This window comes from Saccopteryx bilineata, chromosome 1, assembly GCF_036850765.1.
Source record: "Saccopteryx bilineata isolate mSacBil1 chromosome 1, mSacBil1_pri_phased_curated, whole genome shotgun sequence".
NCBI classification, from domain to species: Eukaryota; Metazoa; Chordata; class Mammalia; order Chiroptera; family Emballonuridae; genus Saccopteryx; species Saccopteryx bilineata.
Window position 1 is genome coordinate 372,237,191 of NC_089490.1, and position 21,266 is coordinate 372,258,456.

The 21,266-nt window shown below is 36.9% G+C and overlaps 1 protein-coding gene across 1 annotated transcript in view; it reads right to left on the bottom strand.

Moving 5' to 3' along the window:
* SLC5A12 (solute carrier family 5 member 12) overlaps positions 1–21,266 on the bottom strand; it is a 50,202-nt gene that overhangs the window by 2,769 nt on the left and 26,167 nt on the right. The window contains exons 10-14 of the mRNA XM_066253866.1: positions 19,763–19,830; positions 17,121–17,207; positions 14,844–15,010; positions 2,544–2,647; positions 260–387 (exon numbers count right to left, since the gene is read on the bottom strand). Of these exons, the coding sequence (XP_066109963.1) occupies positions 260–387; positions 2,544–2,647; positions 14,844–15,010; positions 17,121–17,207; positions 19,763–19,830 (554 nt within the window). The remainder of the gene's footprint in view (positions 1–259; positions 388–2,543; positions 2,648–14,843; positions 15,011–17,120; positions 17,208–19,762; positions 19,831–21,266) is intronic.

Genomic DNA, 21,266 nt, shown 5'->3' on the forward strand with positions numbered 1-21,266 from the left:
CCCTCAGAGGGTCTAAAAGGAATTTTGGAAATAAATCACTTTCAAAGACAACAATTTAGCCCAAGGGCACATTAGCTACTACAGAAGCAGCGACTTACAGGCTAAAGAGCTGAGTAAACTGAAGCTGCAACCCAGCTCCTTGCAGCTTCTAATATTCACTGCCTCCCCGCCCCATTCACCCTTGCAGACAGTTTCAATGGGTAAGAGGGAATCCCTTTGAGGCAATGTATCAATTTCAGAAGCTCAAACATCAGCTCACCTGCTCTGTCTCGCTGTCATGCCGAACGCCACACCAGCACAGGGTTTTATATTTCTCAGACCAAAAGCAGAATAAATTACAAACTGGTCTAATTAGTACTGGAGGAATCTCCTTGACACTTTGGTTACCTATTAATAAAAGAACAGGTGAATTAGGAGGTTGCACACTTCCAGGACTTCCTTTAAGGATTTAAACATTGTCAACTAGCAGAGTAGGTCACTTCTTGGTATAAGGGTAAAAAAACAAACAAACAAACAAAAAACAGACCTGATGGTTAATAGACAGAAATTAGTAGCTGCTCACAAGGGTGAGAGTTCATTTTTAATGAACTGTCAGGTCAAGTAAGTTCATGGCTTTTAGAGTTAAACAGAGACAATATATTTATTTTAAAATACTAATTACAGGACACTCTACTAGTACCTTTTATAGGCCAACAAAAGTGATAGCAAGAATTATATAATTTTTTCCTTTAGGAAGCTCTAAGTTTTCAATTGAATCAGATATATTAGAGGTCACAGGAGTCAACATTTGTAAAATAAAGAAGATTATTATTATAATTTCATCTTTCCACTCCAACATCCTGAACAAACAATACTCTCATGTTTCCTCAAGCTATTCTAGACTTTCCTGACACTTTTTTTTTCCTTTCATTAAGTCACCCTGGTTGGCAAACTGTGGCTCGTGAGCCACATTGGCTCTTTGGCCCCTTGAGTGTGGCTCTTCCACAAAATACCACATGTGGGCACTACCTCAATAAGGAATGTACCTTCCTATATAGTTTAAGTTTAAAAAATTTGGCTCTTAAAAGAAATTTCAATCATTGTACTGTTGATATTTGGCTCTGTTGACTAATGAGTTTGCAAACCACTGCATTATAAGACATACCTATTCAATGTCCCATTCCTTCGAACCCTACTATAGAACAAGAGTCTCTGGCTAGAAAAGCCTAAAATGTTTTGTTTCTAGCCTTTAACATAAAAGTTAAAGTCTCTGTTATATTTCATTCAAAATTGTTAGGAATTATGTATATACATATGTTACATATGTATATATGTATGTGGTGTGTGTGTGTGTGTAGAGTAAATACTTCAGGCTTTGCTGGCCAGAGTGTCTTTGGTTATCTTTTAAAGTTTTCTGACCACTTGACTGATAAGTCTAGGTGTATGTTACCAGCATCAAGAAAGCTTCCATAGTTATTGAAAGAACTGAAGCAAAATTTAAACATAATAAGTAAACAGACTTTCATCTGAGTTCATTTACATAAATAAAGATATTGGGAAGCTATTACTACATGAATGCCTGCGGTTAGAAATTGTGTGGTCTGCACCTTATCATATTCAGACTGTCTTAAATTTAAGTGAATAGCTGATGATATCATGCCCGGAGTAACAAGTCACTGGAGCCTGCACATAGCATTTCCAGAACACAGTCACCAGAATTATTGCCATTTAGATTATGTGTTAAATGGGAATCTTGACTTCCCATTGCTTACAGGTATATAATGGTAGTGAAAAAAATGCAATACTTAATAATAATTTATTCAGCTACAATACGAATTATTGATACAAAGAGGCATAGTAGTAAAATTGCAGTGGGACTATGTCATCTCATTCTTCCATACCAACTCCTCATGGGCTTTGGAATAAAAAAGACATTAAAACCATCAAAAAGACTGTGACTCAAAAGCATGAATAGTAAACACAGGTACCCAAAATGACTGACAGGGCCACTGCTAACTGTAGTGCTCATGATCCTATAGGAGTGACCTCCGAAGGACAACATATCCAAAAGCAACAGTAAGACTCTCCTCTGCTTATATCTCCAATTAGTCAAGGCTAACCCATAAGATAGTAAGGTCGTTGGGAAAAACTCCAGTCTCTTACTGAGATTAAGGAGACAAGAATGACTGCTAACTTAACTTACAAGAATAGATAACTTTCCTTACTGATTGTTACATTACAAAAACTTTTTCATACTCATGCTTCTAGAGGCCATGTATCAAATCATTGTTTTTCATAATATATAGCAGATATTTAAAAATATGTTACATATTATCATATATGTGATATATATTAAACATATCATAATCATGTTTATTAGATATATATGATTGATAGTATATATAAAAAGTGATGCTTTTACACATCAGTTTGGAGAGTAGGTATGTCTTTCTGGGAAGAGGGAGGACCCAAAATCACACCAGTATGACAGCCACCTAGTCCACCAGTGCACAAAGCTAGCTGATGTCTTCCTTGGCCCCAAAGGGCAGAGCCATGTACCCAACCTGTGATGAAGCTGATGATTATTCCGGCCAAGATGCATCCCAGGCAGCCCACTGCACTGTAGTAAACATAGGAGAGTGAATACCAGATGTCAGCGATTGCCGGTCTGTGGGGGACAACAGCTCATGTCAACATTTTCGTGGGTTTTGAAGTTACAATTCACAGTGACTCAAAAGACTACTGACAGTTCATTTTGGGGCCCTGCATCTCTGAAAACACCAAAGCTTAACTTTTAGCCATTTAATTATTTTTTGAAAATGTGAAGGTAAACAAGTTGTGCTTTTCATTCCACTCTATCCCATCCATCCTTGAATTACATATATTGCTACTGAATTGTAATTGCATTGGAGACCATGCCTTCCATTTCTTTTGTATTATTTATAGTTCAGACATTTTATTAATCCCAGATTTAGTGCCAGAAATTGTGACAGACACTGAAAATTAAAAGATGAGACAACCATGCCTGACCAGGCAGTAACACAGTGGATAAAGCATCAGACTGGGATGTGGAGGAGCGAGGTTCAAGACCCTGAGGTCACCAGCTTGAGCGCAGGCTCATCTGGTTTCAGCAAGGCTCACCAACTTGAGCCCAAGGTCACTGGCTTGAGAAAGGGGTCACTCGATCTGCTGTAGCCCCCTCAGTCAAGGCATATATGAGGAAGCAATCAATGAGCAACTAAGGTGACACAATGAAGAACTGATGCTTCCCATCTCTCTCCTTTCCTGTCTGTCTGTCTCTATTGTCTCTCTCTTTCTGTCTCTGTCAAAAGTAAAAAAATAGACATCAGAGAAATGGTGCCATGAGGAGTGCTTCTGATACCTCTCCCTGAAACTTCAACAAATTCAACAACTAGAGACAGAAAAATCTCAGAAACATCTAAAACACATACATCAAACAAAAGTATGATTGGGCGAAACGGTGGCTGAATATATAAACCCACTCTGAAGGAAATAAGATGGAGAACGGAGTATTCCATTTTCCTCACAGACCTGAGCAAGAGCTGCTTTCACTTGGAACTGAGAGAAAGTGAGGGCTGGGGGCGCGGATAAAGCTAGGCTAGGGAAGAGATATTCAAGCCGAGGAGAGAATGTGCCCATGGCTCAGCCCATATGGAGCTAACGCCAGAGGCAGACCCCAGCAGAGGTGGGTGAGCAGTTGCCTTGTTTACTCCCAGTATCCCGGTCCACAAGCACGAGTAGTGTGTGAGTGGATTCACCTGGCGCTTCAGGCATGGGTGCCTGCATTCCCATATGGAGGGGCTGGGTCAGAGACTGTCAGTAGTGACCCTCTGTGTGGCTGTGACCAGAGTTTCTTAATAATCCCAGCTTCCTAAACAACAGCACGCTAGAAGTACATGAAAGCCAGCTTACCTACAACCAGACCTGTCTGGGTGCGGCACCTCCACCAGCCATACAGGCTAACAAAGCATACTCCTGGGGAAGAGAACTGTAGAAGTGGTGGGGGGAAGGGCGTGCAGGCAGATTGCAGACAGGCTCTGGAGGGCAGATCTGTGGAGTGCTGAGGCATACTAGACATGCCCCGAGGCTCATAGAAAGACACCTGAAAGGCAATCGGCTCCCAGTCCTGCCTGATTATGCTGGTGGCTCTGGCTGGCAAACCCTTACCCAGAAACCTGTGTTGAGTGGGGATAGAAGGGGGATTTGGCACTCTTAGAGCCTCTTGCTCTCCAGGCAGTGGCTGGGGCAACTTCACAGCTTGGTCCCAGGATGCTGGTTAAGGAAGGAGAGATTTGGGGAGAATCTCCGGGAAAACGGACTCTCTCATTGTCAGAGCCTGCAAATGCTAACAAGCCCCACCTACCAACGGGACTGAGGCCTAGTTTATGTCATCACCATAGTGACACAATAGCAAGTCTCTGCCTAAGAGTGCCTCAGGGGCAGAACCTGGGGTACAGTGCCACCGGCCAAAGAGAGAGAGAGAGAGAAAGAAGAAGATAACTTCTCAAAACCAGGAAAAATCCACAGTCTTTATAATTTATTCCATTGTTTTCTTGTATTTTTTATCCCTTTTTTTTCTTTCCACCTTGGTCATTCTATCCTCTTTCTGTTTTATTCTTTTCTTTTCATTTTGAATGTTATTACCCATAGGTGTTACATTTTTCATTCCTTTTTTTTTCTATCAGTGTTACATTCCAAAAAATTCAATTTTTTTTTCTTTCTCTCTTTTTGTTTCTTCTTTTCTCTTTCACTTTTTCTCTCATTCAAATCTCACCCACAAACAAATTATTTTATTCTGGATTCAATTTTTTTGTGTGGCATTTTGTGTGCTTTTTACTTCACTCTTTATCTCTTTAGCACTTCTCTCAACTCTGGCTCTCCATTCAATAGTTTTTGTGCCACTTAATACAATAGAATTTTAGCCCTGGCTGGTTGGTTCAGCGGTAGAGCATCGGCCTGGCGTGCGGGGGACCCAGGTTCAATTCCCAGCCAGGGCACATAGGAGAAGCGCCCATTTGCTTCTCCACCCCCCCTCCTTCCTCTCTGTCTCTCTCTTCCCCTCCCGCAGCCAAGGCTCCATTGGAGCAAAGATGGCCCGGGCGCTGGGGATGGCTCCTTGGCCTCTGCCCCAGGCGCTAGAGTGGCTCTGGTTGTGGCAAAGTGACGCCCCGGAGGGGCAGAGCATCGCCCCCTGGTGGGCGTGCTGGGTGGATCCCGGTCGGGTGCATGCGGGAGTCTGTCTGACTGTCTCTCCCCATTTCCAGCTTCAGAAAAATACAAAAAAAAAAAAAAGAATGTTGAATAAAAGCTATAAAAACATAAAAAATACAATAGAATTTTGATCTTTCACTGTACTTTTTTTTTCTTTTTTTCCTTTCTCTTACACTATTTCTCTCATTTGACCATAATTTACAAAAAAATTATTTAATTCTTGATCCAAATTTTTCCTTGTGGCATTTTATAGATTCTTGCCTCATTTTTTGCCTCTTTGTCACTCCCCCCAACCCAAGCCCTCCATTCTATATATTTTTGTTCCATTTAGTATAATAAAATTTTAAGTTTTTTACTGCATTTTCTCAAAACCATTTTTTATCAACTCTTATTAGTGTTATTAACAATACTTCTCTCAAATGCCATTAAAGAAAAAGAAATAGAATATCATGGGTACAAAAGACAGTGATGTAGCTCAGATAGATGAGAAAAAATCTATAGAAAAAATTTCAATAGCTTAGAAACCTTGGAGTTAAATGACAGAGAATTTAAAGTTGAAGTCCTAAAAATACTCAGGGATATACAAGAAAGCACAGAAAGGCAATTTTTAGATCTCAAAAAACAATTCAATGAACAGAAAGAATTCTTCACCAAGGAAATTAAAACTATGAAAACGAATCAAACAGAGATGAAAAACTCAATTCATGAACTGAAAAATGAGGTAACAAGCTTAGCCAATAGAACAGGCCAGATAGAGGAGAGAATTAGTGACATAGAAGACAGGCAACTGAGGAGAGAGACTCGTGAATTTAAAAAATGAGATAGCCTGACCAGGCGGTGGTGCAGTGCATAGAGTGTCGGACTGGGAAGCGGAAGACCCAGGTTCGAGACCCCCGAGGTTGCCAGCTTGAGCGCAGCCTCATCTGGTTTGAGCAAAAGCTCACCGGCTTGAGCCCAAGGTCGCTGGCTCAAGCAAGGGGTTACTCGGTCTGCTGAAGGCCTGCGGTCAAAGCACATATGAGAAAGCAATCAATGAACAACTAAGGTGTTGCAATGCGCAATGAAAAACTGATGATTGATGCTTCTCATCTCTCCGTTCCTGTCTGTCCCTGTCTATCACTCTCTCTGACTCTCTCTCCGTCTCTGTAAAAAAAAAAAAAAAAAAAAAAAAAAAGAGATAACCCTACAGGAATTATCTGACTCCATCAGAAAGAGCAACATAAGAATAATGGGTATATCAGAAGGAGAAGAGAGAGAAAAGGGAACAGAGAACATATTTAAACAAATAATAGACAAGAACCGCTGAAGCCTGTGAAAAGAACTAAAGTCTCGAATTCAAGAATCAAACAGAACACCGAGTTATCTTAACCCTAACAAACCTACTCCAAGGCACATCATAATGAAATTGGCACAAACCAATGACAAAGAAAAAGTCCTGAAGGCAGTAGAAAAAAAATACAATATATAAAGGAAGGCCCATTAGATTATCAACAGATTTCTCAGCAGAAACCCTACAAGCTAGACAAGAGTGAACCCCAACATTTAAAGTTCTGAAAGAGAGGAACTTTCACCCAAGAATACTATACTCATCAAAGCTATCCTTCAAATACAAAAGTAAAATAAAAGCATTCACAAATATAGAAAAGATGAGGGAATTTATCATCAGAAAACCCCCACTTCAAGAAATACTAAGGGGGGTTTTCTGACCAGACACAAAGAACAAAACAAAACAAAATTACAAGTAAAAGCTCCATCAAAATTGCAATAAAAACAAGATTAATCTGTGACAAAGAAACAAAAAAGGGGAGAGGACAAAGATTAACAGTAGCAAAGGAGAATGGAGTGCAGAAGCACTCATGAAATAATGTACTATAATAAACATGATATGTATGCTTTCCATTACTTAATGGTAAGCATCCCTGAAAAAACCAACACAGAAGTACATGGCTTGAAAAAAGAGGTAACAGAGAAAAGAAGTATGGATTATAACCAAACAAAAACAAATGATAGAAAAAAGAGAAGAACCAAACAAGGGATACAAAACTATCAGAAAGTAATATATAAAATGGCAATAGGAAACCCTCAAATGTCAATAATTACACTAAATGTAAATGGATTGAACTCACCAGTAAAAAGACACAGAGTAGCAGAATGGATTAAAAAAGAAAATCCAACTGTATGCTGCCTACAAAAAAACACATCTAAACTACAAGGGAAAAAAACAAATTCAAAGTGAAAGGTTGGAAAACAATTATCTAAGCAAATAACATCCAAAAAAAAGCAAGTGTAGCAATACTCATATCTAACAATGCTGACAAGACAGCAAATGTAATCAGAGACAAAAATGGTCATTTCATAATGATAAAGAGGACATTGAATCAAGAAGACATAACACTTCTTAATATATATGAACCAAACCAAGGAGCACCAAAATATATAAGACAGCTACTGACTGACCTAAAAACAAAAACTGACAAAAATACAATTATACATGGAGACCTCAATACACCGATGATGGCTCTAGATCGTTCATCCAAGCAGAAAATCAATAAAGAAATATTGGCCTTAAACAAAACACTAGAACAATTGGATATGATAGACATCTACAGGACATTTCATCCCAAAGTGCCAAAGTATACATTTTTCACTAGTGTACATGGAACATTCTCAAGAATTGACTATATATTGGGCCACAAAAATAACATCAACAAATTCAGAAAGATTAAAATTGTAACAAGTATATTTATTTTCTGATCATAAAGTCTTGAAACTAGAATTCAACTGCAAAAAAAAGGTAAACAAACCCACAAAAATGTAGAAACTAAACAACAACAACATACTTTTATAAAATTAATGGGTCAAAAAAGAAATAAGCACAGAGATCAAAAGATACATAAGGGAACCGAAAATAACAATAGAACATATCAGATTCTCTGGGATGCAACAAAAGCAGTAATAAGAGGGAAGTTCATATCACTATAGGACTATATGAACAAACAAAAGAGAGCCCAAGTAAACCACTTAACTACACATCCTAAGGAACTAGAAAAAGAAGAACAAAGACAACCCAAAACCAGCAGAAGAAAGGGAATAATAAAAATCAGAGCAGAAATAAACAAAATAGAAAACAGAAAAACTATAGAAAAAATTAATAAAACAAGGATCTGGTTCTTTGAAAAGATCAACAAAATTGACAAACCCTTGGCAAGACACACCAAGGAAAAAAGAGAATGGACTCATATAAACAAAATATAAAATGAAAGAGAAAAAATTACCACAGATAACATAGATATACAAAGAATTATTGTAGAATACTATGAAAAACTATATGCCACCAAATACAACAATCTAGAAGAAATGGATAAATTCCTAGAACAATACAATCTTCCTAGACTGAGTCATAAAAAAAGCAGAAAGCCTAAACAGACACATAAACAGGGAAGAAATAGAAACAACTATTAAAAACCTCCCCAAAAATAAAATTCCGGGGTCAGACTGCTATACTAGTGAATTCTATCAAACATTTAAAGACTTGGTTCTTATTCTACTCAGTCTTCCAAAAAACTGAAGGAGAAGCATTACTTCCAAACACATTTTATGAGGCCAACATAACCCTCATACCAAAACCAGGCAAGGACAGCACAAAAAAAGAAAACTACAGACCAATATCTCTAATGAATACAGATGCTAAAATACTAAACAAAATACTAGCAAATCGAATATAACAACACATTAAAAAAATAATTCATCATGATCAAGTGGGATTCATCCCAGAATCACAAGGATGGTTCAACATACGTAAAACGGTTAACATAATACACCATATCAAAAGAACAAAAACCATGTGATCTTATCAATAGATGCAGAAAAGGCATTTGATAAAATACAACATCATTTTATGTTTAAAACGCTTAACAAAATGGGTAGAGAAGAAAATATCTCAACATAATAAAGGCCATTTATGATAAACCATCAGCTAACATCATATTAAATGGCATAAAACTGAGGACTTTTCCCCTAAAATCAGGAACAAGACAAGTGTGTTCACTGTCTCCACTCTTATTCAACATAGTGCTGGAAGTTCTAGCTAGAGCAATCAGACAAGAGAAAGAAATAAAAGGCATTGATATTGGGGAAAAAAGAATTAAAGGTTTCAGTTTTTGCAGATGATATGATCCTGTACATCGAAAACCCCAAGGACTCCACAAAAAGACTACTAGAAACGATAAACCAATACAGTAAGGATGCAGGATACAAAATTAATATACAAAAGTCCATTGCCAACAATGAAACATCAGAAAACGAGCTCAAAAAATTAATCCCCTTCATGGTTGCAACAACAACAACAAAATAAATACATAGGAATAAACATAACAAAGAATTTAAAGGACCTATATAACTAAAACTATAAAGCATTGGTAAGGGAAATCAAAAAAGATATAATGAAATGGAAAAATATTACTTGTTCTTGGATAGGAAGAATAAATATAGTCAAAATGACTATATTACCCACAGTGATATACAAATTTAATGCAATTCCCATCAAAATTCCAATGTCATATTTTAAAGAAATAGAACAAAAAATCATCAGGTTTATATAGAACTATAAAACACCCCGAATAGCCAGAGCAATCCTAAGGAAAAAGAACAAAGCTGGGGGCATTACAATACCTGACTTCAAATTATACTATAGAGCCACGATAATCAAAACAGCATGGTATTGGCAGAAAAATAGATACTCAGACCAATGGAACAGAATAGAAAGCCCAGAAATAAAACCACATGGATATGGTCAAATAATTTTTGATAAAAGGGCCAAAAACACACAATGGAGAAAAAAAAGCCTCTTCAACAAATGGTGCTGGGAAAACTGGAAAACCACATGCAAAAGAATGAAACTTGACTACAGTTTGTCCCCTTGTACTAAAATTAATTCAAAATGGATCAAAAACCTAAATATAAGACCTGAAACAATGAATTACATAGAAGAAAACATAGGTACTAAACTCATGGACCTTGGTTACAAAGAGAACTTTATGAATTTGACTACAAAGGCAAGGAAAGTGAAGGCAAAGATAAATGAATGGGACTACATCAGACTAAGCAGCTTTTGCACAGCAAGAGAAACTGACAACAAATCAGACAGCCAACTAAATAGGAGATGGTATTTTCAAACAACAGCTCAGATAAAGGCCTAATATCCAAAATATACAAAGAACTCATAAAGCTCAACAACAAACAAACAAACAATCCAATAAAAAAATGGGAAGAGGACATGAACAAAAACTTCTCCCAGGAAGAAATACAAATGGCCAACAGATATATGAAAAGATACTCACCTTCATTAGCTATTAGAAAAATGCAAATCAAAACTACAATGAGATACCACCTTACACCTGTTAGATTAGCTATTATCAACAAAACAGGTAATAACAAGTGTTGGAGAGACTGTGGAGAAAAAGTAACTCTTATCCACTGTTGGTGGGAATGTAAAGTAGTACAACCATTATGGAAGAGAGTATGGTGGTTCCTCAAAAAACTAAAAACAGAACTACCATATGACCCAGCAACCCCTCTACTGGGAATATTCCCCCATAACTCAAAAACACACATGCAGCCCCATGTTCATTGCAGCATTGTTCACAGTGGCCAAGACATGGAAACAACCAAAAGCTTTTCAATAGATGATAGGATAAAGAAGATGTGGTACATATATACTATGGAATACTACTCAGCCATAAGAAATGATGACATTGGATCACTTACAACAACATGGATGGACCTTGATAACATTATATGGAGTGAAATAAGTAAATCAGAAAAAACTAAGAATTATATGATTCCATACATGGGTGAGACATAAAAATGAGACTCAGGGACATGAACAAGAGTGTGGTGGTTACCAGGGGTGGGGAGGGTAAGGGAGGGGGTGGGGGGAAAGAAGGGGCACAAAGAAAACCAGATAGAAGGTGACAGAAGACTATATAACTTTGGGTGATGAGTATGCAACATAATCAAATGTCAAAATAACCTGGAGATGTTTTCTCTGAACCTATGTATCCTGATTGATTAATGTCACCCCATTAAAATTAGTAAAAATAATAATAAAATAAATTTTTAAAAAATAAAAGAAAATGAGACAACCACAAAGTCTATATACAGGAGCCAACAATTATAAAATGGAGTGGCAATGCCTTGGTGGAATAGGAACAAAGGATTCTGAGAGTATTAGAAAAGGTTTCAAACTCTGTCTGATGTGTGAAATAAAACCTTAGTTCGTTTTTAAAGAATGGTTAATAGCACGGGGGAACAATTTTTTTTTTCATTTTCTGTTGCAGGAGGTTGTAGAACTGTTTCTATATATTTCTGCACCGCTGATTCCAAATATGAAATCTGTTTTTTGGTGCATGCTCTAGTTTTTATGCAATTTTAATTTTTTTGGTTACAGTTAATGGCATGCATTGGTTTTTAAATTGGAGTTAAAGGGCAACGACTCTTGGATTGAACATCACTACAAGGCAATTAATGTTTTACAAACATCACTTTTACATAATTGTAGTTGTTTTTAAATGTAAAAAATTATTATCTGATAAAAATACACTCTTATTTTGTTTTAAGATTGAATCATGGCTTTTCGAGTAGGCGTAAATGTAAGAATAGTCCAGACAACTGCTGTTATATATGAGGCTGTTACACACTTCAACGTCAAAGGTGCAATATTTCATCATTTGTGACACGTGCATATATTGCCTATTTTCAAGTTCCCCTTGGCTATGAAGACAAGAATTGGGCTCCTCATACTGTGTGTCATAATTGTGAGGAAATGCTTGGTGACTGGACAAAAGGAAAATGCAAAGGAATGCCTTTTGGTATTCCCTTGGTTGACGTGAACCTAAGGACCAGAGCATGACTGTTATTTCTGTATGATCCATACAAAGGGCATCGGCAAGAAAAAATGGCATATGATCGCATATCCTAATATTCCTTCAGCAATTCGACCTATCCCACACTCTAATACACTCCCAGTTCCAGTTTTCAATGGTTTTATTTCTTCTAAGAACGAAGAAAGTGAATATGGTGATCAAGTGTATTTTGATAAGATGCATGAAGAAATGGTTGTAGAATCTGAAGGGTCTTCTTCTGATGCCAAGCAGTCATTAGCCCCTCAGCAGTTTAGCCAACCTGAATTGAATGACTTAGTAAGAGATTTGGGCCTATCAAAGAAAGCACCTGAGTTATTAGCCTCCAGGCTTCAAGAAAAGAATGTATAATACTTCACTGGTCATCTGGAGTATCTCATTTCAGGAAGCGTTAACAAATTTTTGTGGACTTTTTTCCAAAGACAAACACTTTGTTTACTGTCATGATATCAGTAGTCTTCTCAGCCAGCTAGGTGTTACCACTTACAGTCCAACAGAATGGCGGCTATTTCTTGACAGCTCTATAAGAAGTCTGAAATGTGTTCTCCTACACAACGGTAATGTTTATGCAGTGGTTCCAATTGGTTATTCAACTCATCTGTGAGAAGATTATAATGACATAAAAATTGTCCTCAACTTTCTGAAGTATGAGGAGCATAACTGGATCATTTGTGTGGATCGTAAAATGGTAAATTTCTTGCTAGGACAACAGAGAGGTTTCACGAAGTATCTTTGCTTTCTGTGTTGTGGGACAGCCGAGCTCAGGAGAAACACTGGACACAGAAGGAGTGGCCAAAACATGAAGCTCTGGAAGTAGGGATGCAAAATATTGTGAAGGATCCTGTAGTTAATTGAGACATGATCATTTTCCCCCCACTTCACATCAAACTTGGCTTAATGAAGCAGTTTGTTCAGGCTTTGAATAGAGAAAGTGAATGCTTCTAACATTTTATTTCTGCTTTTCCTGCCTGTCTATCAAGAATATAAAAGCAGGTGTATTTGATGGACCACAAATTTGAACCCTCATACGTGACGAAGAATTTGCTAGGAAGATGAATAAGTAGCAGAAAGCAGCATGACAGTCTTTCGTGGCAGTTACAAAGAACTTCCTTGGCAACAGAAAAGCAGAAAACTATGAACTTCTGGTTCAAAGGATGCTGTTGGCTTTCCATGACATTGGATGGAACATGAGTGTTAAGATTCACTTCCTGAACAGTCACCTTGATAAGTTTCCCAAAAATCTTGGAGCTGTTAGTGATGAGCAAACTACTGCTGAAGCATCAAACGAGATTGTCCTCAATAAGTACACAAAGGCAAGAGCTACAAATGCAAATTATTTCCTTGAATTGAATTTAAATATATTTTGCACAAATTTTATGATTAAAATAAGTGTTTTAATATGTTCTATTTCAAAATTGTGGACAAATTCTGATACAATCATATCTTTTAATCTATTAGTGTATTTACTGTATTATATAAATTATTATATTTTCACAAAGATGATGCCTAAGAAGACATTCTACTTCATTATGTTAAACTAAATGTTGAAAATTTTACAATAAGATGAAAACCTAAAATTTTGAATTGCAAAAAAACTGTAGCTTACAGAGAAAAACTAACATCAGATTTGAAATCAGCACACGCGAATTAGGTAAGAAATAGTGTTTTGTGGATGCAACAAAAATTTTGTTCCCCAGTGTAGTTAATCAAGCAATGAAAAGAGACTACTATAAACATAGGCAGGCAGGAAAAAACAACATAGGAGATTCGGGAACTATAAATAGGTTGATATTGTTTGTCTGTAAAATTTGTGAAGAGGAATAACTCTAAGCTAAATTAAACTCAAAGCAAATGTGTGGTAAGGCGTGCTCATATATTTTATGAAAAGGACCACTGACTCCAGAGCACAATTACATGTGAGAATGAATCTTTATTAAAATCAGGTACACTGCTCCTGTCTGTCTCTCTCCCTCTTCCTCATTCTCTCTTTGTCTCTCTCTCTCTCTTGATAGATAGATAGATAGATGATAGAATTTAATATGAATATATAGATAGAATTTAATATATGGGTATAAATATAATATAACTTAAAATTATATATAATTTAATAGTATTTAATCTTCTAAAAATCTTGATAGTGTAATTATTACCTTTCCTAAGGACTGTGAGAATTCAAGAAATGACAAGTTACTCACTTGTGCAAAAATAGTGTGGATAAATCGTAAAACCCAAATCCAAGCTTGGGTATTTCTGATTTTAAAGTCTATTGTTTTCTTTCTGCCCCATTCTATCTCTGGTACTTTAGTATCTTAAATTGCTTATTGCATCCAGAAATCTCCAGAAATAGTTCTTGTTAAGTCCTGTACAGTTTGAGTTAGAAACTGCAAGTTCACAGCAGCATTCCTTTCTCAGTGGATTCACAATTATTCTCCATGTTGCTCACAAACTGATTCTTCTTTTAAAAGCACTGTGATCTTTTAAAAGATCACACCTGTTTCAAACTTTTCACTATTTTTTTCTGTTTTGCCCTCATACCTGCAACTGACACTTTTACCACCATTACTCTTCCACACGGGAATGCAGAGAAATGGAGAGGTTGTCTTTCGGGAGAGCAACATCTGTCTTGTGAAACGGATCGCTAATCAGTACCCCCTCTTCTTACCTGGTGACCCCACTCTCTGGGACTTCCTGCCATCTTTATAGTCACCCTACCTGCTGGACAGCACTGGAGGAGATACATCCGTCACATTAAATAGGACACACTGGTTTGTCGATAAAGGCAAGGGCCACGTCTTGGAGGCTGGTGCAGGATAAATGAAGGCCCCAATGGCCACCCAAAATGACAAGGTGAGTCCTGTCAGAAGGCCTCCTATCGCACCCTTGATAAAGGAAGAGAAAACTTAATGAGAGATTTGACAAAGCCATTGAAAATATACTGAGGGAAGAATCCTGTGCCTCCAAGATTCTGACTTGCTACCCGAATTCTTGGCCACACGTTCTGGAAACAGTGCACTCACACTATCCTTCCAACTCCCATAGAACCACGTTATTTATCAAGAACTTGCTTCTGAAATGAAAACACTGGATTATTTTATAGTGATTATTTATTTAGATTCCTAACAGGAATTTTGTTCTCTCTGTTTGGCTTCTTCCTCTAACTTATCACTTAGAAAAGATGATGAAATGCCAGTTTCCAGTGGCTGGGTTTCAGAAATTTTAGAAAATCCCAGATAAGGGACACAGTATGGTCATTGTTTCACTGACAGTGGTTATAAACTACACAATACAGAAGCTCTACTTCCATATGCTTTTCCAAGGACTCTGGCAGAGTCTCTGTCTCCCAAATCTAGAGTGTTGATTCTAAACTCCAGCAGGTGTATTTACTAACCTTTCATTTAAGGGTTATCTTTCTTGATAAACAGTGAAAAGTCACTTCTTCTGAGAAGGTGACAGACAGTCCAGCAGAGACCAGCAGCTCTGGGACATAAAATCTAGATTCTTCTGGTCTCTCCCCTAGATAACTGAGCTTTCTTTGAGACAACTTGTTGGTTTCTCTTTATTCCAGAGTGTTCTGCTCATTATTCTTTGGGGAAACTAAAGCAATGTATGTGATTTGACTAGTTGTATCATGATCAGGATAGAGGTCTGCAAATTTCTGTTCTAAACAGACAGCTAATAAACAGTTTAGGCTAGTATACAGGTTATACAGTATCTGTCACAACCACTCAGTTCTGCCATTGTAGGTCAAAGGCATCCATGGCTGGATGGTTAGATTTGGTTTGAAAGGTGTAGTTTGCTGACCCTTGACCTCCCAGTAAAAGGTGAATGGATTTTAACAGACGGTTCAACCCTGGCTGACTTAAAGGTGCTGCCTCAGGAGCCATGCTGAGAAAAATTCTGATGTTGCACCCACATTCTGTGAAAAGAGCCAGGATTGATGAGTAGGATCAGTCATGGCTGATGCCAAAGGGACAGGTGTTACAAATTTGTAATATTTATTATCTTTTATCTAGAACAAGATGGTTTTCTTGACTAAGTAATTCACCATAATTCACTAACATAGATAACAAATTGTTTAGAATACACTGAGACGTCATGTAACTAGATATTAGTCTTTTTGTGGCTGAGAAATTGCCTTCCCTCGTCATCTCTCCAAAGACACAACTGCCTTTGTCAACCTCAATATAAGAATTGATTAAAATAAAGTGTCTTCTAATAAGACTGCAGAAGCCCGGCAGATTCCTACATGTTCCATGCCTTTCCACTCTCTTTACCAACCCCCATAAAATTTATCTAAAATAAAGGTCAATAATGGTCAGGTAGCCACAGAGACCTAGTTAGGGATACCATTTAATCAGGTTTTATCAGGCACCCCATAGTATATTAAAAGTATGCACAGAGTCAGCTTTTCTGGAGTCTGAAGACTTTCTAGAACTTTATGCATGTAAGTATATAAATGGCAATAATGAAAAATAGCAATTTGTCAGATTAAAAAAATATTTAAAATATTATATTACTTTTCCAAATACAAGTTCATTTTCACTTATACTTACTACATAGTCATCTGGCCATCACTTACACAAAGACAAACTATTCGCTTGTCAGCTAGAAAAACCAAGAAGATCCAGCTCTTATAGCTCATTAACTTAAATTAGTCAAAATTTAGATTAAAATATTTAAAAAAATTTACATATATTTTTTAAGTTTTAAAAGTTGTGTCTTAACTAAACTATTTCTGAATTCCATATCTATTGTTCATTTACATGAGCCTTTCTTTTTGAGAAGTCAATTTAAAGCTTAGAGAACCAGCTTTGATGCCATGGCATTGGGTATTTCAAGATGGCCCTTTAATTTCTTCGCTTTTTGCTTCTACTCAGCTTCACTGAAGTCACAGAAAGCAGGGCCACTGTCTTTTCCTGGCAAGAGCAATGACTTTTCCATGGAGGAGTTAGAGCTGAGGGAGGAGACAGGTGCAGGTGGGAGCCTTACCTTCCAGTTTACAAAAGGAAACACGATTCCCAACGTGAACAGACCCAGCATTGGCCCCCCACACATGCCGTGGATGCTCAGGGCTGCCTGTGGAGAAAAGCAGATCAGAACCATGACTTCGTGACCCATATGGGAACCACTGTTTTTTTGGACTTTGAATAAAATTCAGTCCTAATCCTTGTTGTGCCTTCACTAATCATGTGCTTTCTGGAAATTATTTTTCCCTTCCAGGCTCGGTGATAAACATTATGTAGAAAACAATAAAAATGTATACAAACAGGTGTGTGTGTGTGTGTGTGTGTGTGTGTGTATACCTGCATAGATAACTTGGATTTGGTAGAAGTTTTCCCTCAAGATGTAACTCACTGATTGTCTGTATTTTCTATCTTATCAAAAAGCTTTTATATAATATACCAAATAAATACATCTATAGCTTACATTTTATATGTCACATAGTTGATTAGCCATTTGAGCAATTGTATTGTTTTAATAATTGTCTGTTACTTTACCTCTGACATCTCATGCAGAACACTTCATGGATGTTGAAGCATTAAGTTAAGGTATGGTAGGAGGCCACTGGACACTCATATCCCATATCCCACTTTTACAGCTCTCTTTTGGAAATGGAATTTGACAAATGCATTTCCACATCTCTTAGCCTCTAAGCTACTGAGCCTAGTGAATTGCCAAGGGGTTTTTGTTAAACTATTTGCTTTTTTCCATGGTCTTCTTGAACATACATAGGCACTGCCGTGCAAACAAGTGAGCAGGTGCATCACACACAGCTACTCTGCAATGCAGCTCTAATTCCATCCATGTAACTGTAGGGCTCTTAGACCAGGGGCTGAGATAAAGATGCACTAAGGATCTTACATATACAGTATTTCATGCTTGTCAGGCACCCCCTATATGCCAGAGAGTGAAGATGAACTGCCAGGCACTCTAAATAAATGACCTCATTTAATCCTCACAATTACCCTGTGTAGTAGGTATCTCTGACTGAATATAATAAATAGAAAAAATGACTTGGAATAAAAAAAATGTTAATGGCATATTCCATCTAGAAAGTGGCAAAGGTAAGATTTGAGTTTCAAGATATTTTGTCTGGTTGTAAAACCCACATTTTCTTTCCAAAAAGCAGTGTTTAAAAAGAAAAAAGTCAAGAGCATGGATCACCATAAAGACCTTTTTTAAGGAAAAAAGTTCTTGAAAGAGTTCATCACTAATAGAATATTTAAATTCTAGTTCTGGCCCTGCCACACAAAACTGTAATTTGGTGAATCTTCTGTTAGTAACCTAGATTCATTAACTTCAGAGAGACTGCTTTCTCCCTAAAAAATAAGGAGCTATGACCAAGGGGGCCTTCAAGTCCCCTCCACCTGTATTGTACATTCTTTTGTCTAGAAACACAAGATGCAAGGCACTGTTATCATCATTTTTCCAGGTTAAACTTGGGGAACTCAATGCCACAAATAAATCTTTGACAAGATGGTAGTGGATAAGATTAAAGTCGATAGTTTCCCCCAGCGTAGATATTTAATTTAATATTCTTGACACTTCTGTTGATTGATAGCATTAATTTGTAGTTGCTTTTGTTGCCGAATTCGAAAGCTAATTTACCAGATATTATTTGGAAGAGTCAATAAGTCAAAAAAGGTGTTTCATCTCCCCCCATTAGGGTAAAAGTGAAAAATTTCTTACAAAGTCATTAGCTTCTGGAAAAAATCGTCTTATGTGTTAGGAAATAAACAATCTAAGAAAGTCAGTGAATACTTTCACTTATTCATTTTTAAAAGCATCATTTTTTGAAAACCTATGCCATGCCAAGAAATGTAAATGATTGTCAAGTTATACAATGATAAAGATAAAGGGGAATTAGTAAGGGCAGAGTAGAATCGAATCTGAAGATTTACTAATCTGATATTGCTCTGTGAGGTGGGCAGTTTAGGGAAAGAGGTGTGGTGCAGGAGATGTGAATCACAAACCTGGTTCAGCCACTAACTAGCTGCAACAACTTGAGGATATTTTCACTCTTTCTAGTAATTATGTTCAAGATGAAGAAGTTAAAACATATCCTTGATGCTCCTTCTCGTGCTGACATTTTACAGAATGGAGAGTCAGACATATGGGAAGCAATTTGGGATGGATAATTGGTAGATAATATATGAGTTATATCCTAGCTCCCCACCTTTTAATTATGTGATTTTGGGATTCACTTTTCTACATTTTATTTTCTTCATCTGTAAATTTACTATATTAATCATACTACCTGTTAGAGAAGGGATAAATATTAAATGAAGTTATACATTTGAGACTGTACTTAGAATATAACAAGCATGTCAAATATTTTTGTTTTATTATGATGATTATCATTCTTACTTTTGTTTTAGTATTACAAATTCCCAGATCTAAATTTTAAAAGAGTTTCTCAATTTATTACAGTGTACCTGGCCACTGAGTCCCATTAGTAGTTTTTTTTTAAATAGTTTTCCTTTCTGAAAGTAGTTTTGGTTCAAATTTTATGTGCATGTCTAATTGGGAACTGATATCAGAAAGTGGCTTGTAGGAATAATCAAGATGTTTGAAAAGAAAAGGAGTAAAAAGTTTTTAAGAAATCAAATGTGTTTTCCCTCCTTAAGTACCTGCACAACACTACCCATGAAGGACGCTGCCACAGCCATGGAGGTACATATCACACCAAATAAGATACCTGAAAAAGAGAAAAGAAAAACCTCATACCATCATCCAAGCTGGCCTTGAGGGGTTCCTTTAGCTCCTGCCTAGGACTCGCTCTGATGCAAGCCCTAACAGGTGATGTCAGTGGGAACTCTCCTACCTACTCAGGCATTACAAGCCCCAAGAGGGGACTAGGAGATTTTTCTTCCCAGGGTATGCTTTCTTAGGACAGGCTAGCATCAGGTAGATTTCTACCCAGGATTCCAGAAGAAAGCTGTCATGTGAAAGCAACATGAAACTGTGGAAAGGGAATAAGTCAGATAAATTAGCAGGAACTAATTCCAGTTTGACCAACCAACTGAAGAAGTTACTAACCTCTATTGGATTCTGGTAGTTTTTCAGCTTGAAAATCAATAAATATATAGTTATACATTTTACCTCACAGGTTTTGCAAATTTGGAAAGCTCTTCTGGTCTTTTCTTTATTTTATTTTATTTTATTTTATTTTATTTTATTTTATTTATTCATTTTTAGAGAGGGGAGAGAGAGGGAGAGACAGAGAGGGAGAGAGAAGAGAAAGAGAGACAGAGAGAGAGAGAGGGAGGAGGAGGAGCTTGAAGCATCAACTCCCATATGTGCCTTGACCAGGCAAGCCCAGGGTTTCGAACCGGCGACCTCAGCATTTCCAGGTCGATGCTTTATCCACTGTGCCACCACAGGTCAGGCCTCTGGTCTTTTCTTTAAATATTTTATTCATACCATCCTTATAGCCCTAGTATATTGCATAAAGAATTATTAGTTCTATATCTAAGTTGTAGACCCATAAGAACCATTATGGTACCAGGCTCGAATGCTCTTTCCACTGTGTGTGCCTCTAGAATCTGAGGCTCTTGCTGAATGAATCGGTATATATGTCTTAGTCATCTTTTAAAAATGATGTCTTTTTTTTAAATCATATTTTTAAAAAATTGTTGTTTTAGTGCATCTGGGTTTGAAAATTACCTTAAAAGTACATTTGATACCCATTTTAACCCATTAACTAAATATGGAAAGAGAGAGACAAAAAAATGAGAGATCAACATAGATGGAAAAACCACAACAGAAAGAGTGAAAATTATTTTTGCTTATTCTATTTGAATTCTCTCTCAACTAAATATATAGATCGGATACCAATGTGACTATTAATTCAATTTTATTGAATACTGATCACATGTCAGGCACTTTACTAGATTCCAGTACTATAAAGTGAGAATTTGACTCCTTCCCCAAAGATGCTCAAATTCTCAAAATGGACTACATATAAATAAATTATCTAACCATACCTGATACAGAGCAAGTATAAATACTTTGTGTTTGCCATTATTATTATTATTTTATTTCAGATTTAGTACATGATAGTCATTATACTTATTATCAGACACTGACTCAAAATTAAATCAAGTTAGCAACATTTTATGTTGATTTTCCAAC